The sequence below is a fragment of the Scylla paramamosain genome, chromosome 14 (genome assembly GCF_035594125.1).
Source record: "Scylla paramamosain isolate STU-SP2022 chromosome 14, ASM3559412v1, whole genome shotgun sequence".
NCBI lineage: Eukaryota > Metazoa > Arthropoda > Malacostraca > Decapoda > Portunidae > Scylla > Scylla paramamosain.
This window is the reverse complement of record NC_087164.1, coordinates 15,887,423-15,904,922: the sequence shown is the minus strand read 5'-3', so window position 1 is coordinate 15,904,922 and position 17,500 is coordinate 15,887,423. Positions and strand designations below refer to the sequence as shown.

Genomic DNA, 17,500 nt, shown 5'->3' with positions numbered 1-17,500 from the left:
TCTCTCTCTCTCTCTCTCTGTCACTAAATGGCAGCGAACCAAAATCGACCGTCCATGTAGAGTTGGGACGATATTATTTGACGGTGCATTAACGCCAGGGCATCCACGCTGTGATACGTTTCAGACATTTCTGGCTTTCACTCCTGACTGACGTTCTCCTCCGCCTTCTCCTCTTCCTTCTCTTCCTTCTCCTTTTCCCCCTTCCTTCACTTTTGCCTTCATCATCCACAACAACGCAATAATTTTCAGGTATTTTATAAGCATAGACAATTTATATGTGTAGAGACACTCGTTATAATCTTTACTTTCTCTCCTTCTCCTCCTCCTCCTCCTTGTCGTTGTTGTCGTCTTCATCATTTCTTTATCCTCCTCCTCCTCCTCCGCCTCCTCCTCCTCTTTATCTGGCTCCTACACAAATTTCCTTGCAACTTTTCAGTGCCGGATGTTTTTTTCTTGTTTTTTTTTCTTCCTTTTCCACAAACCACCATTGCAAGGAACGGTGGATCGAGACAAGCCATCCCCTTTATGATCCCACGTCCTGATAGCCTACAACTGCGTAACGGCCAGCAAGTCTGGTGCTGTTTGTTTCTCTTGTAAATTTTGTGTTTTTCATCTTCATCCTCCTTCTCTTTCTCCTTCTATTAGATCATCTTCATCCTCCTTCCCTTTCTCCTTCTATTAGATTTGCAGAAAACGTAGGAATTGCCTGGAATGTCCCTACAAAAATTTTCTTCTTTTATTGGCGCCATTCCTTCCCTCCTCTCTTAGCATAGTCTTTTCTTACGTGTATTTTATTGATTGTATGTTTTGCTTGTGCTTGTTTCCTACCGAGATCTGCCTTTTTATTTTCCCTTTCGGTATTTTTTAACAATGATTATTCCACTGTTTATAGAAGGTAAACTTTTCCTTTCGTCAGCCACACAACCCAACAATTATTGAATATTTTGAAATCATAAACAGTTCGTACGTGGAAAGACACTCATAATGATCTTTACTTTCTCTCCTCCTTCTCCTCCTCTCCCTCCTCCTTCTCCTCCTCCTCCTCCTCCTCCTCCTCCTCCTCCTCCTCCTCCTCCTCCTCCTCCTCTTTCTCTTCCTTTTACCATCCCCACCAGAAGAGCAAACCAAATGCATTATTTAAGAAGCGAGCGAGAGCCACACTGCATTATTATTAGCGATGTTAGCGAACCTGGCGGGAAAGCAAGCAGTATATTAAAGAGGAGAGAGAGAGAGAGAGAGAGAGAGAGAGAGAGAGAGAGAGAGAGAGAGAGAGAGAGAGAGAGAGAGAGAGAGAGTGAGTTCATTATTAACATATGACCTTGACTTTGTCCCCCAGATTACACAGAACAATATTTCAGAGCCTCCACTCATTTTTCATTCCTCGCCTTCCCTCCTGCAAATTCAAAGCCCCACGTCCTCCTCCTCTTCCTCCTTTTCTTCCTCCTCCTGAGTTCCAGCGCCCCGCCTCATATCGGATGCCATGCTTATATATATGCAGGCATGCACGCACACACACGTACCCACACGCTTATACCATCTTTTTTCTCTTCCTTCTTCATTTTCTTCTTCTTTTCCTGTCACTCACTTAACAACGTTGTAAATACTTTCTAGCGGGCACACACACACACACACACACACACACACACACACACACACACACACACACACACACACACACACACACACACGCGCGCGCACACACGCACACACACTCAGCAACAAAAACAACAATAAAAAAAAAGTCACGCGAACTTACATGCACACAAGCCGTTTTACACACACACACACACACACACACACACACACACACACACACACACACACACACACACAATTATGCACACGATAATATTTTCGAGAACAAAAGTAACCATATATTAAAAACTAGACTGCATACGAGCATACGAGGTGAAGTTGAAATACTTACTGCACACTTTATATTTCAGACAGCAGGAAAAAAAAAAACACACAGGAGACTATTTGCAAAGACCTTTTACATTATTCCGAGACAAAGAAGAATGTTGAACGAAAGCAAACAGGTCACGGAACATACCACGAACTGCTGAAGGAGGGAGGGAGCAGCACTGTGGGAGGAGCGTGGGAGGCGTGGCGAGAGCATGATTCAAGAGAGAAATACGACTACAGAGGAAGAACCAAAAGGATTCGTTATTTCTAAAAAAAGCTTACAGGAACTGCATTATCCAATCTACAAGTAAGGAAGCAGGAAAGCAGAGAGGCAAAAGGCCTGATATGGAAATTCTACTGGAACACAAAAGAAGGAGGAGGAATGTGAGTTAGGACATGAAAGGAGGACGTTGGGTGTGCTGTGTAAAAATTGGTGTTTTTATCTTTTCTTTTCTTTTTATCTAATTACTGTTTTATATACGCCTTTGGGAAAACGGAGCGACACGAGGAGGATATGTTGCATTCAAAAGAAAATAAGTCTGTGTAAACTTGACAAGAGGAACTGCTTGATGACTGACTAAATTACTCTCATGACTCGGCAACGGCTCAAGTTATGTGACAGGACAGAATGAAGTAATCCTCTGCTTCTGAATGTGAGAGGCTTTATGAAAGAAAAATTCGTGAGAAAAAAGGTTTGGATGCGAGACGATAAATGTTAATTATGATGCAAATGTGAACATGTGAAATACTTAATTGTGCTTCCGTTGTGGCAAAATGGAGTTGTTACTCATATTTTCAAGATAACTCCACCGTTAAAAAATACTCTAAAGGTTTTCATAAGAAGCAGTTGCGAAAATAAGATACTCGTAATTAAATCTCTCTCTCTCTCTCTCTCTCTCTCTCTCTCTCTCTCTCTCTCTCTCTCTCTCTCTCTCTCTCTCTCTCTCTCTCTCTCTCTCTCTCTCTCTCTCTCTCTCTCGTGTGTAGCAGTGCCAGTGCATTAATCAGTGGGAGAAGTTAGCCAATAAACGTTGATGTAAGCACTTCCTTAATTTATGACCTGCTTAATGAAACACTCCTTCACCAAATAACGTGAATCGATAAGGGATAACAGTGGTGCTGTTGAGGAATAGTTACAAATGCGAGTTATTCCTTAGTAGCATGTGCCTATGGAATAGTACGTCATTCTCTCTCTCTCTCTCTCTCTCTCTCTCTCTCTCTCTCTCTCTCTCTCTCTCTCTCTCTCTCTCTCTCTCTCTCTCTCTCTCTCTCTTGCTCACTCGCTCGCTCTGTGTGTATGTGTGAGTGTTTCTTTACACAGGCATCACAAGCATATATGTATAATAAATATGCATAACCCTTTATAATTACGCAAGATTACGTGAGACAGAGTAATAAGTGAGCATCTAAAACCTTCTACACTCGTAGTTTCGTGTAATGGAGCATTTCCCTTTATTCTTGGGTTAGAAATTAAGTTAGGTCTTGAAGTAATCGTTCTCTCTTATATAAACCTGTCTTATATCACACCAGACTATTAAATTATCTCCTAACACCTTCATGACAGCCTCTCTTGCCTTGAGCCACTTTTTTCCTCGCCCCAGTTAATGAAGTATCAAGCCCAAGATCTTATGTTCATTTTCCTCACTTTTTCATCGTTGCTCAAGCTCTTTAAGGCTGATTGGAGCTCTCCACTTCACGGCCACCTTGCCTGAGAAAATCTGGCAAAATTCCCGCGTCAAGAAAGGATAAACATGTGATTTTTCCTCCTTCCAAGCCAGAATGAGGCGGAGTTTTAGTTAAGAGTGATGGTCAGGAGGGTGGTGATGTGTTGATGTTTGTCACGTGTTGGTTGGTGTCGCTGTGGTGTTAGTGTCGAATAATTCGTGGTTGTGTTAAAGTATTGGTGGTGTTGGTGTGTTGATGGCAGTAATGGTGGTGGTGGTGGTGGTGGTGATGGTCTTAATCGGGGTAGTATATCTTGTGGTTATTAGTTCGGTATTCTATTCATCTCTGAAATAGTGTCTATACTTGTCTCTCGTTTTAGTACTCTTATATCGTTCCTTTTATATCCTCTTCTCTCTCTTCTCATTCACCTCGCCTTATCATCTTTCTCTTTTTACGTATCCTCCCAGTGCTTGACTTCCATCTTCTCTCCCTCCTCCAGCATGTCCTCACTCACCTCCTCAGGGTTCATGGTCAACGTCATTCCCTGAGGGCTGCATGACGTAAGGCTATTGATCCTTCGAAGAAACATTCTTTAACGCCTCGCACCTTTACGGTCGTTCCCTGAGAGGCTCCCCCGATGACGTCTGGCAATGGTTCCCTCGGGCCACTCCCCCTTCACCTTGATGTTCACGATTTTTTTTTACGAGTGTCCTTCACTTTAACTTGCGTCGCTCTTGTTGTTTCTCGTGGCCCTCTTTAGCTTCCTGGTTTCGTTTTTGTTCTTGCTCTTACCTGTATACAGTCTTATGAACTATTCCAGCCTTGCATATTAAACTCCATTTCTTGTAATTGTATAAGAATGCATTTCCACCTCCCTCCTCTCTTTCTCGTTCCTGCACTCATTTCATCATCTTAATTGTGTTTGTTCTCCTCCACTGCCTCATCTTATTCCTTCTTTCCCTACCTCATCTTATTCCTTGTCTTTCCTTTTCTTCTTTCCTTCCTTTCTTTGCTTCCACCGTACCTCGTCTCCTCACTCTCTCGCTTCTCCCTCCTCTTCAGCGCCACACTCCTCCCTTCACGACTCTCCTTGCCCGTCTCTTCCATGCCCCTCAGCGACACCCGGAGTTATGGGTGAGCATCAGGCTTAAGTTGGAGGGAGGGAAGTGGAGGAGCCTCGAGGGACTTCAAGGACTGTTCTCTGCTTCATCGTGTGACTGATGGTGGTGGTGTTTGTGATGGGACTTGTTTGTGTTATGAATTCTCTGATACGAATACTCTCCAGGGATTCAGTCACAGCTATTTATCTCGCAAATAACACACGAGTTGCGTTTTGCTGTGATTACCCCTCGCTGTGATTATCCCGCAAAGAATTTCAATAACGCAATCATCCTTAGAAAATCGCTTCTTGGTCGTTATGTATTCTCCAGCGCCTCTCATACCGCTCGTCTCCGGCGTTTATGATAATGATGGAAGGAGATCGTTCTTATTCCTCCCGTCGTAAACTGTATTTTATTTCTGCGGTGTTCGTTCCCAGGCGGCACACGTGTCACTCTGCGCTCCGATGTTATGGACACATGTAGGGTATTTCTTGCAGAATCACCGAAGAGGATGTCACTACATCGGTTTCTGAATATTTGCCAGCAGGATTGACTATTGACGCCAAATGAGGCTTTTCTGCGTTCTTGGGAGAAGGCACACGTGACTGAACTTGGAAGAAGAAAAGTAAGAAAGGGTGAGAGAGCAATTTATGGAAAAAAAATAGGCCAAGTTAATAAATAGATAGGAAAAAATGGTGAAGGAAACATAAACGCTAAAGATTAATAACTTTAAGCTAAATTTAAGTGGATATTTCATTATGCACTCTTATAAAAAAAAAAAAAAAAGAAAGACATAAATAAAGGGGATTGAAGGACACACACACACACACACACACACACACACACACACACACACACACACACACACACACACACACACACACACACACACACACACACACTGAGGAGATCTCAGACGTGTACTAAATTGCCCCTTGCTGCAGCAGTTAAATTTCTACCCATATTACTCCCACATAGAAAACATACAAGTATAAATTCAGTGATCAGGCAAACAAAACGGAAGGAAACACAGCTCGGGTGAGAGGTAAAGCCATCTGTGAAGCCAAAACTGTCGAAGAATGCCACATCGACGAGAAAAAATATATATATAGACTTGAAACGTAAGAATAAATAAGAGAAGAAGGAATAACAAAAGAAGAATGTCAACACACCTACCGAATTTGACGTCCAGACTAGCGTCCATATAATATGAATTCGCTTTGAAAGGGGGAAAGATCACGTCACTCCAGCCGTCATGCATTTTTCCTTTTCACACACTGACTTTTCCTTTCATTCAGTGAGCTCTGTTCTCTCACTTCACCTTTACAAATATTTCACTTCGATTTTGCAGTCTTCCATATTTTTTTTTTTCGTTTCTGTTGGTTTTTCCATCTTTTCTTCACTTTAATATCTGGCTTCACGTCACCACCACCTGCAGGGAACACCAAGTCAACAAATGGTAGACTTTTACTTTGATTTCAAGGAGACACTGACGATTTGATGGTGTCGGTTCCTCTCTTTTTGTTGTTTGTTTCATTTTCATGTCACTGAATATTTTGTATTGCTGATAGTTGTTGTTTTGTTGTTGTTGTTATTGTTGTCATAATCGATTATATTCTGGATTCTTGCTTTATGTTTATATCTTTATTCATATGTCTGTCACACACACACACACAAATTGAGATACATAAGAAGCCCACCGTACTCCACAAGTTCAAGTACTGGCCGCCTCGTGACCTCATTCTTTATTTCTCGCCTCCTCCTTTTATCCTTTGTCCAGCGTGTCTGCCCGAATCTTGTCTTTGTCTTGCTGTCTCGAGTACGGAGCTAAGTGGTTGAATTCAGGTTATATTAATTTTCTGTCCTGTTGTCTTGGCTTCTGCTGCAATATTAAATAAGGACTGGGACGTCACTCCTTCAACAAGCGGGAGCAGGATTCGTGGCGTGAGGGGAAAATACTGTAGTGTCTTGGCTGACTATTTTAAATGCCTCAAAAGAATCTTGATCCTCGTGTCCACCAATTAACGCCTCCTCCATGAGTTAGAATCAGTATCCTGTAAGTTGACATTTGATTTTCAGTTGAGTTCTCCACATTTCTGACAATTGCTCAATCCATTTAATGTATGAGACCATTTATCTTATCTCACTCTAATGCTTATATGATGAATCTAACAGGTGATCTCTCCTCCACAGAGACGGCGGGACGACACGCGACGTGGTCCAAGCAGTTCAAGAACGTGCTGGAGACCCACAGGTTCAAGACGGAAGGTAAGTAGAGAACAGCTACTCCCACAGACAACAACCCAATAATGTAACATAGCACACACACTAACACACAAGCGTCACATCTCCTCAAATTCTGGATAACCTCTAGGCCCTTTCCTTTAGACTCTAGCATATCAGTGGTCTTTTTTCTTCTGTTTTTGTTTCCCTTGGCCAGTGTCCCTTTTAAATGAGAAAAAAAAGGTACATCCATACACACACAGACACACAACCATGGAACTTTTCGGCTTAAAGGTAATTTCTCTTCGTTTCCTTCGCCCCTTTGTGGTCTTCGCATACTCACTACTCTCTCGCTGTGTCTCAAAGGTTTGCCTTGTCGGAACCTCTTTGGTCACGAAATCCAGGAGATGAGATGAGAGAAGGTGTTATTTTCTTATTTTTCCTTCATATTTGCAAGACACGTGAAGGGAAGGTGGGGGCTTAGTGTAATGTGAAACGCGTTGGAAGTCCTTTGTTAGAAACCTGTGCTGACTTGGGGCATTTATGTGGCAACCTTGTATTCTGCGACCAGCATTTTCATTATAATTATAATTCTGGCAATAGTTGTTGTTGAGGACGTAGGTGTTGACATAACACATTTCACCAACAGATTCAATATTAATTAGAACCTCTCTCTCTCTCTCTCTCTCTCTCTCTCTCTCTCTCTCTCTCTCTCTCTCTCTCTCTCTCTCTCTCTCTCTCTCTCTCTCTCTCTCTCTCTCTCTCTCTTTCTGTATGTATATATGTGTGTGTGTGTGTGTGTGTGTGTGTGTGTGTGTGTGTGTGTGTGTGTGTGTGTGTGTGTGTGTTCACACCAGCAACCGACGCCACGTTTAGTTTCTAAAACCTCCATAGTTTGCAAGATTGCTTGATTTTGAGAAAGGAATCGTATTGTTTATTGGTTAGATCAGGGTATTTGAACATCCATTTCTGCCAATGAATACGTGTTTTCACAATTATTTACTGACGTTATTTACATCTAGGACATGAAGATATATAGCCAGAATAGTTAGCTTGGCAAGGATAGCTATTCAGGGACTATTCTCACAGCCGATTATTTTGTTTCCACGAAAAGCGAAACTCGTCGAGAGATATTCTGTTCTCTGCCAGACAGCGCCGCGACCTTTTTATCCGACAGCGAATTTCATGTGCCCTTCGTGGAAGAGCTTGAAGGGGAGCGATGTCTGTCCACTATTGCATAACACTGTCTGTGGGCGACACATCCACATAGCGTCTCCTCTCACTTAAATATGTGTAAATGTGAGGTTCCCTTTTCCCCGATATTCGCTTATTTTTATTTCGTTCTTCTTCAGGCTTGTGACGGGATGACACTCTGTGCTCCGGCTCACTAAACAGACGGCAGCATAATGGTTCACCAGACCTCACTTTTCTCTAATGTCTTCGAATGCCTTTTTTTAAACCACACCGCTACTCAGGACGTCCTATAAGTGTTACATACTGTGCTCATATTTCACCACAACGAGAGTTTCATCCATAAGCCTCAATAAGTGAAGCTTTAAGGGAGCGCATCGATACAAGTATGGGAAATTTAGAGGGACATTATCCTAAGAGCCACCGTCACCCATGGCTTAGAAATGGAGCTGCTGTGGAGAGGCCTTAGTGTACAGACGTCTCTTTTTTTTTCTTTTTTTTCTGTTGGATAACTTTGCCCTCTCCTTTCCCATGCTCAGGAGGTTCATTTCCTTCCCTTCACTTCTTACTCACCATCAATTTTGGTCTCTTTTTCTCCTCTTCCTTCTTTATTACTCAGTATGTCTTGTATGTTTTCCGCCTGCTCCTCCTGCTTACTCCCAGGTTCTTTCTGTGGCGCATTTACTTTTTGTCCGACTTGTTCCTCTGAATCCAATTACTTTTCTTTCAGCACCCTTCAATCTCTCCTGCTCCTTTTCCTTCCCCTTCCCCTCCTCTTCCTCCTCCTCCTCATTTGTTAGCTTTAATGTAAACCCAGTATTGGCGTTTTTCTTAAGCCCCTGTCATTTTTTTACCCTGCTGATCCATCCATCGTCTTTTCCTTCACCTTCAGTCTGAATATCCATTTTTTAAGTCTTAATATAGAAGAGGTCTGTCACCCACCCGTGTTCCATCACCTGCTTGAATACCCCACTCCACCGCCTCGCCTCTTGCGTGAATGGTTCAGGAATTTGCAGACGACGCGCATCACATTCCACCCTACCTCACCTTCAGGAGTCCTCACCGACTGATATTTCCACTATGACGCCCACCAATCACTATTTTCCGTAGTCACACACACACACACACGCACACACACACACACACACACACACACACGAGGCTGAGTGACTGCCGGTTCGATTGTACGCGAATGTCCTTCAGTGCCCACATGGTAGACTCCGTAGCATTTGGAGCATAAGGGAACAAAGAAGGGACAGGAGGTTAATCCCACGCTCCTTAAACAATTATATATCATTGACCGTAAAGATAATAAGAAAAATGTAAAGTGTCGCCATTTTCATCCAGAGATAAGCGTTAAGGAAAAATGCTAATGAAAAGATAAAGAATAGTGAAATGAAGTCGACCTTAATTAGCAGACATTACTGAAAACTAGTTTCCTAATCTCTGGAAATGGTACGTTGTTGTCTGTGGATTTTGTGTCACTGGCGGCCAAAAACATTAAGGAGTGGAGACTTGACCTGCGGTAGATGATGACTGACTCTCTTACGACCACACGACTCTTGGGCGACTTTCTTATCGGGTTCCGCCTAGAGTGTTCGTCCGTGTCAAGAAAATAATATAACAACCGCTTCTTCTTCCCTCCCTCAGTCTGAGTCATCGTAATTTTCCTCCACCCCGCATCGCCCTCCACCTTCCATCCTTAGATTACCTGCCTTTACCTCCCTTCCTCCGCTCTCTAGTTTACTACTTCGTCTCCCTTCCTACATTCTCCTTCCATTCTCTTAATATATGTTTACTTACCTCCCTAAACCATTTTTCTCCAATACTTTCCCTCATTCCAACGCTCCCCTCCCTCTTTCCTCATAACTCCCCTTTTTTTAACCTTCCCTCCCTCACTCACTCCTCTCTCCCTAACTCCCCTCTTTCATGTCCTCTTCCCCCTCCGCTATTGCTCTTTGTGCCACCTTTTTTTCTCCAACCAGACCAACTATTCCTTCTTGAGTTGTGTCCCTCTTTCTTTTATATTCACCTTTCCTACCATTTTTCCTCAACTACCTTCTTACCCTCTCTTATCCCTCCGCTCTCCTACTCTCCTCCTCCCTCTCTCCTTCCCCTGGATTTATGTATTCCTTTCCCTCATACACCTTCCTTTCCTTCCATTCTCTTCTTACCCTCCCCTCCCTTTAGTTTTTCATCAAAATGTCTCACTGTCTCTCATATCAAACGTCCAGTACCTTCTCTCCTCCTCCCCCTCCCGCCCTCCCTTTGTCTGATAGTTCCCATTTCTGTCTTCTACAGGAGGTTCGTGGACGCCTGATCCTAGTGACCTGTTGGGGGAATACGAAGTTGAACCGCCCGTGCGAGACACCAACGCTTACTTCATGACAAACAACAACACCGTCGTCACCGTGCAGGTTGGAACCACCGCCGCCCTCCGCTGCCAAGTGTTTGACGTGGCCGAGCACGAGACGGTGAGTGCAGGTTTAGTATTGATGGGGGCATAGCCAATGGTTCTATTGACGCCTGAATGTTATGAGGTGCGTCAGGGCTTGATTAGTGTTTGGGAGGTTTCAGGTAAAGGAGAGGGAGGGAGAGGGAGAGGAGGTTACAAGGTGTATGTAGGCAGGACAGGAACACGTAAATCCAGGAGGGGAATGAGAAGATTAGAGGAAGGATAGCAGGATTAAAGGAAGGTGTAGGAGGAAGATGTAGGAGAGAGAGGGACACGTAAATGTAGGAGAGGAGAGAAGCTGGCCTGGTTGTAGTGTTGTGGTGAACAGTTTCTTTGGGAAACGGACAAGGCGTTCCATTCCTGCCAAGTCAACAAATTGTATTCCGTTACGTTATTATTGAAAAGAGGAACTGATCGCATATTGCAGATTCACGAGATAATCTTTATCTTAGAAAGAGAAAGACGCCATCAGATTTGTATAAAGAAAATAAATGAGTGTCATTTTATGCACTTTATATATCATGAGGGATCCTTCTATCGTATTTCCTGATTAACCAGTCTTTACCTTATTAATTAAAAGGAAAATGAAGGTTATGTGATTCATGTATTTTCACAAGGCACGTTGTTCAAGGTATTTACGTATGTATGGCTTTGTTTCGCTGCGGTCACGGGGAATTAAAGCTGTAGTTTGACTGCTATGGAACTTCACTGGTAGTAATTCTGAGTAACGCGTGGCCACGTGCTGACAGACGTGTGGAGGACAAAAAAAAAAGCTCGTCAGGATGAACATGATGGAAAAACTTTATTCATATCATTTATTTTTTTATGTATATGTAATTTAGTTTAAGCAACCGCGCCATTATATCTCCCGTTGTTCTGGACCACGTGGAAAGGAAATAAAAAAAAAGAAATACTATAAAAAAATGTTTGCAAAAGAGGTTAGTCTCGTGTCAGTCACAATGATGATGCAGCGATATTTCATGTACTTTCAGTTCAAGTAATTTCAGCATGATTCTTTTTTTTTTATTTATTTATTTTTTTCCATAATGGTGTGTGTATGTTTAAGAAAATATCAGGAAATGTTTAAAGGAAAAAATGCACATATCATGTCAACGCCTTCCGTGATGAACTCTACTTTATTACACTGGTACATTTTTACTTAATAACGAAATATCATTCATAACCTAATTTTCTTTATTCAGAATGCCCTATGGAAGTTAGAAGGAAATAAAATAGACTCTACTTTATTTACACACGTACATTTTTACTTAACGAGAAAACACTCCTAACCTAATTTCCTTTATTCAGAATGCCCCCATGGAAATTAGAAAGAAAGAAAATAACAACGGAAAAAAAAAAAAAACCTATTTATGAGGGTGGATTTGATATGATGCCTTCCGTGCCGCGTCCCTCACCATGGTAGTGTTCGAGCGTCGCGTGAGTGTCCTCTGATTACAACTACCACCCATCATGATAACCTCACGTCCCAATATTGTAATCATCTCCATGGTATTATTACGCTAGTGAGGCGTATATATATTTTTTTTCTTCATGGACTTTTCTTGTTATATGGCTCTGTCGTAACGATATTAGATAATAATAATAATAGTAATAGATATTAATAGATTCGTCGCTTACTCTACGTCTTGTACAGAGTGGATGTGTTTTCGACGACTCGTTTATTGTTTATTTCTTGTTTTTGTTATGGTTCTTAATCTGTGCGGTCATTATAATGCTTTGGAGAGGCGGTGGTAGATGATATAGATAGATAGATAGATAGATAGATAGATAGATAGATAGATAGACAGATAGGTAGGTATGTTGTACGAGTATGTAAGTGCTGTTTCATTGCCGCCTAACTATGTGTGTGTGTGTGTGTGTGTGTGTGTGTGTTTCGTGATGGTCTTCTACCAGCCATGTCATCTGATAGTGTTCCTGCGTGTTTTGTATGATGGACTTGTTTGATAGTGAGTCCATGACTTAATGGAATTATTTGGCTTGTTACTTGACTGCTTCCTTTGACATGTCCTCCTCAGGTGTCGTGGATAAGGCGCCGTGACCACCACCTTATCACCGTCGGGGCCAACACCTACTCCAACGACGAGAGGTTTCAAGTCACCTACTCTGAGAAGACACAGGTCAGTAACCGCACTTTGATCGTAATTTTACCACACGTCCTTGCGCCGGAGTCCAACAAAGGGATGCAAGCTGCGGTAAAGTATTCTAATTTAATTCCATGTAAAGTCAACGAACGCTTGTGTTTAGGAATGGAATGTTCAGGCAGAGCGTGTGCACTGAGCTTTGTATGTGTAGTGGGCAGGGTGCGGTAATAAGACGAGTAGATATATGCAAACCAGCTAACTAAGCCACACCTAATACAAATTGTAGGTATGATATACTGTAGATGAAAACTTGAATCCTATTGGCGCAAGTTGTACAAAGCACACTAACGAGAGGGAATATTTTGATACTGATATAACATGCACATATATGTGCAGCAAAACATGAGGCCCTGACCCGTTCAGCCGAGGCTCTTTTACAGGTCTTGTGTTGTTATGTTTAATGGAGCAGATATCACAACAGGCCTTTGAAACGTATATGTAAACTAGCATAAATGTTTTACCCAGAAATATCAATATATCATATTTTATATATATGTGTGTATATATATATATATATATATATATATATATATATATATATATATATATATATATATATATATATATATATATATATATATATATATATGCGAACATGCATATTATGTATTCATATTCATAGATACGCATACATATTTACATATACAGACATCCACATTCACACTTATACACAAATGCACATACATGCATACGTACAAATAAATATACAGTACATTTATTCACATAATTTCACTGAGCCACACTTGGGCTGCCTCAACACACTCTACCACTGCAGCAACACTTAGCACCCCACCAAGCCTCTTTCCCAGAATGGGTGCCTCGTTCAAAGGCTTTGATTCACCTCCTTTGTTGCGGAGACTTGACGTTCCTCCTCCACTCGCCTGCCGAGATGTATTCTACTGCTCTCCTTGTAATGCTGATGGCCTGAGAGTCACTTAGTTTCGGGGAGGACAGACACTTAGGAGTGTGCGGCTCTGAGGAACTTTACAGAGTATGGTGAGGACTTGACGACGGGAAGGGATGGAAGCCTTCCTGATGTCAGCTGGTCTGTAACACACACACACACACACACACAGTAGGAGACATCCAACTCAGGATTTCATTCACAGGAGGAGTTTCCTGTCCTCGTATTTTATCGTAAAAAGCCACATCATGAATGGTAAAGCTAGTGACAAACGTTCGTGATTTTCTGGTAAATCATCAAAACACCCCACGGCAGTTGGTAGCTCGCTTGTATGAGATCACGTGCTCAGGTTGTTACAGAATATATTATAATGTGTATGTTTATTTTGGTGTTAGAATGACAAATTCATGAATCACAAGCAGTTCGAGTCTAAAGTATGAACAACGTTCTTCAAATACACAAATTAATTTCCCATGAAGAAACTATGTCTATATTATATTTGTGTGTATTTATATCCGGGCTCACTTATCTTTTCTGTCTCTTCAGGACTGGACGCTGCACGTGCGCTACGCTCAACCCCACGACGCCGGGGTGTATGAGTGTCAGCTGTCCGCTCACCCGCCCATCGGAGTCATCACCACGCTAAATGTCATCGGTCAGTACTCGCCTCTGTGGTTTAAATAAAGGCCTCTGTTCTCTCCACTCTCCTTGCTTCCACTCATTCACTGTTCATATGTATCTCCTTACAACATAAGGAGTTTGATGGAAAGCTGTAAGCCAAATAAGAAGAAATATAACAAATTTTAATCTCAGCTTATATGTGAAAGTTGGTATATATATATATATATATATATATATATATATATATATATATATATATATATATATATATATATATATATATATATATATATATATATATATATATATATATATATATATATAATATGTGTGTGTGTGTGTGTGTCATCCATCTCCTCTATAAGTATCGTTCTTCTCGTGTTTGTGATGTAGAATTACTATTTATTTTTTTGTGTGAGTTGTATTGTCATTGTTACGAAATCAGTTGTAACACCTAAGGAACATATATTTAAAGGACAAAACACTTAAAAAGTGTGGTATTGCTAACCATCACCACCATCAGCCGCCAGACAGTTGGTGGTTGTGGTTATGATGGTAGTATTAGTGTTGATGTTGTTGTTAGTTGTGGTGATGGGCTCTCCCCTTGCGTCTATAATTTATCCACTATGATAATGATAAATCGTAATTGCCAGTTCCAGCAAAGATTAATGCGCCTGCAAGGATTCCCTACATTCAGAAAAACACAAACACATACATGCACACTTATGGTATTACTGGTACACAAATCATCATAGGTGGCGCCATTTGTTGCTTCTAGTGGATAAAGGTAAGGGAGCTTCATGGAGGTAAGAAGGTAAAGAACAGTTGGAGGAGAGAAACATTTCGAATCCTCTGTTGCTGTTGGGTGAAGGGAATTCGTCGATTGCTTCAAAGTATTAGTTAGTGCTCGTGGTTTATGAAGGGACGAGTTTGAGGAGACAACAGTGGTGATGGTGATTGTTATGGTAGTAATTGTGAGATAGGCACTTTAGTGGTTACAGTGAAAGTCTTGGTGCTCTGTACTGGTAGATGTTATTAATAGGGAAGAGTAAAGTACAGCCGATAGTACACAGCGTATAGTGATAGTAAGGAGTCAGTCAGCACAGCGAACTATGTGAAGTGGACAGTGACAGTAATATTTGGCAGTGGCATAAATGATTGGCAACAGCACCAACATGCATCCAGCATGCCTTCACCCTCACCCTTACAGAGGCGGTGGCGGAGATCGGAGGCGGTCCCGAGAGGTACGTGCAGATCGGCAGCTCCGTCCAACTGACGTGTACCATCAAGCACTTCACCGAGCCGCCGACCTACGTGTTCTGGTACCACGCCGAGCACATGATCAACTACGACTCCAACAAGAGGGTGGGTCGACTCCTTCTCTGGCACACGCCCGCGCGCGCGCATGCACACACACACACACACACACACACACACACACACACACACACACTACTAGAATCTCCTCTCCATTTCCGTCTCAAATCGCAATGTTCTCTCATCCATCCACGCTCCCTCCTATCCCACCCTTCCTCCCGTCCCTCCGCCCACCGCCTGCGCTTCTCACCCTTACACTACAACCCTTTGGTCTGGTGTGTTAGGCGATGCTTGCAGTTGACTGGCTGGCTGGCTGGCTGGCTGGCTGGCTGGCTGGGCGATCCTGGTGACTGCCTCTCGATGTAATGAAAATGAAATACAAATTGTTATTTTATGGTGTTGACTGTTTTAGTTGTTTATTATTTTCTCACATTGGTTTCTTTTCTCCTTTTCCTTTTTATTGTCTTTCCATATTGTGTTTCTGATCAATTTAAAACAGAAGGAAAAGCAATGATGAAATTTTATTAATGCTTCTTTTACTTTTATTATTACTACTACTACTACTACTACTATTACTATACTACTACTTCATTTGATACACTTTTCATCCTAATTACTAACGTTGCTACTACTACTACAGCCTTCTTACTACAACTGTTACCGTACCGTAACTACAACTGTTCAGTGCAAGGTAAAATAACACTCTCCCTCACGTCCCTTACAGATAACAGTGGTAAACCGCTTGGGCGAGAGTGAGCTGCGAATTTCTCAAGTGACGAAGGCGGACAGTGGTAATTACACCTGTCAGCCCGCCAACGCTCGCCCAGCCTTCGTCTCCCTCCACATTATCACAGGTACGAACCATTCTCTCACCTTTAACCAAGAATAATAATTATTGTTCCCTAGCGCCTTTTTCCCAATCACACATGCCGTTCATTAGTGTGTCTTTCTTGTGCCTTTAATATATAATCTTCCTCTCTTTCTTTTCCATATGATATTTTGTACATCAAGGGTCAGGTAAGCTGTAATTCGCACCTTATTTCTGGGACTGGAAAACGTCAGTCATATGGTGTGTTGGCATCCCAAGGGCAGTGAAGAGGAGGCCTGTAACTGTTGGCATATCAGTTCTGGTAACAATATGCCTGATGCAAAGTGATGATGTGGAGGGGAAGGTGACTATGTGAAAAGTTTCATTAGGAAATTATTATATGCAGGACGTGGGCACGGGAGGTGAAGTAGCACCGAATGAGACGAAACATGTACCAAAGTCGTCTGTCCCAAAGTCAAACACTGCTCCTCATCACCAAAGCGTCAGGAATATTTGTAGCAGAAATGACGTGCCACAATCCCGAAACCTCGTCTAATGAGTCTTTATCAAGTAACCTTATTCTGCTTCTTGTTTCCCAAAGGCGAGACGCCGGCAGCAATGCAGAGGGCAAGCGCCACTGAGGTGCAGTACCGCCTCAGCATTACTCTCCTGTCGTCCCTCCTGGCGTTGGTGGCATTGTAAGTGCGTCGGAAGCTCTTCTGCCCCACCTCACAGCTCCCTTGGTGCTGAAGACCCGTCGGGCGGCTCTCAACCCTACGCAGCGCGCAACGCGTCTCCATGTGCACGAAGATGGTCGTACTGAGTCATATCAGGTGGTGGCTGCTGTGATCTGCCAGCGGCGGATGAATCTGCGGTAGTGTTCGGGTAGTAGTGTGCAGCAGTGGTATTTTAGATGTACATGGCGGGATCGATCAAGTGCACCACCACCAATGTGATAGTAATGCGAATGGAAGACTTCATAGCTGCCGGGAAAGCCCGTCAAAACCAGGCAGCCGTCCGGTCCGTGTGTGAACTGCTTGTAGAGAGAGGCGAGACTGTACTACTTGCAGCATGGACGCTCCACTCTCTTGTTGAGCTTCATTCTAAATGTTCGATGTGTTACTGTGATGCGGCTGCGAGGCTGCACGG

General features: G+C 42.6%; 1 protein-coding gene across 1 annotated transcript in view; it reads left to right on the top strand.

Annotated features, from left to right (window-relative positions):
* The window catches only part of LOC135106937 (zwei Ig domain protein zig-8-like), a 52,363-nt gene that overhangs the window by 32,235 nt on the left and 2,628 nt on the right, over positions 1-17,500 (top strand). Inside the window, exons 2-8 of the mRNA XM_064016388.1 lie at positions 6,864-6,938; positions 10,386-10,558; positions 12,576-12,677; positions 14,152-14,260; positions 15,437-15,591; positions 16,268-16,397; positions 16,953-17,500. The exon at positions 16,953-17,500 is cut by the window's right edge and continues 2,628 nt beyond it. Of these exons, the coding sequence (XP_063872458.1) occupies positions 6,864-6,938; positions 10,386-10,558; positions 12,576-12,677; positions 14,152-14,260; positions 15,437-15,591; positions 16,268-16,397; positions 16,953-17,053 (845 nt within the window). The 3' untranslated portion in view covers positions 17,054-17,500. The remainder of the gene's footprint in view (positions 1-6,863; positions 6,939-10,385; positions 10,559-12,575; positions 12,678-14,151; positions 14,261-15,436; positions 15,592-16,267; positions 16,398-16,952) is intronic.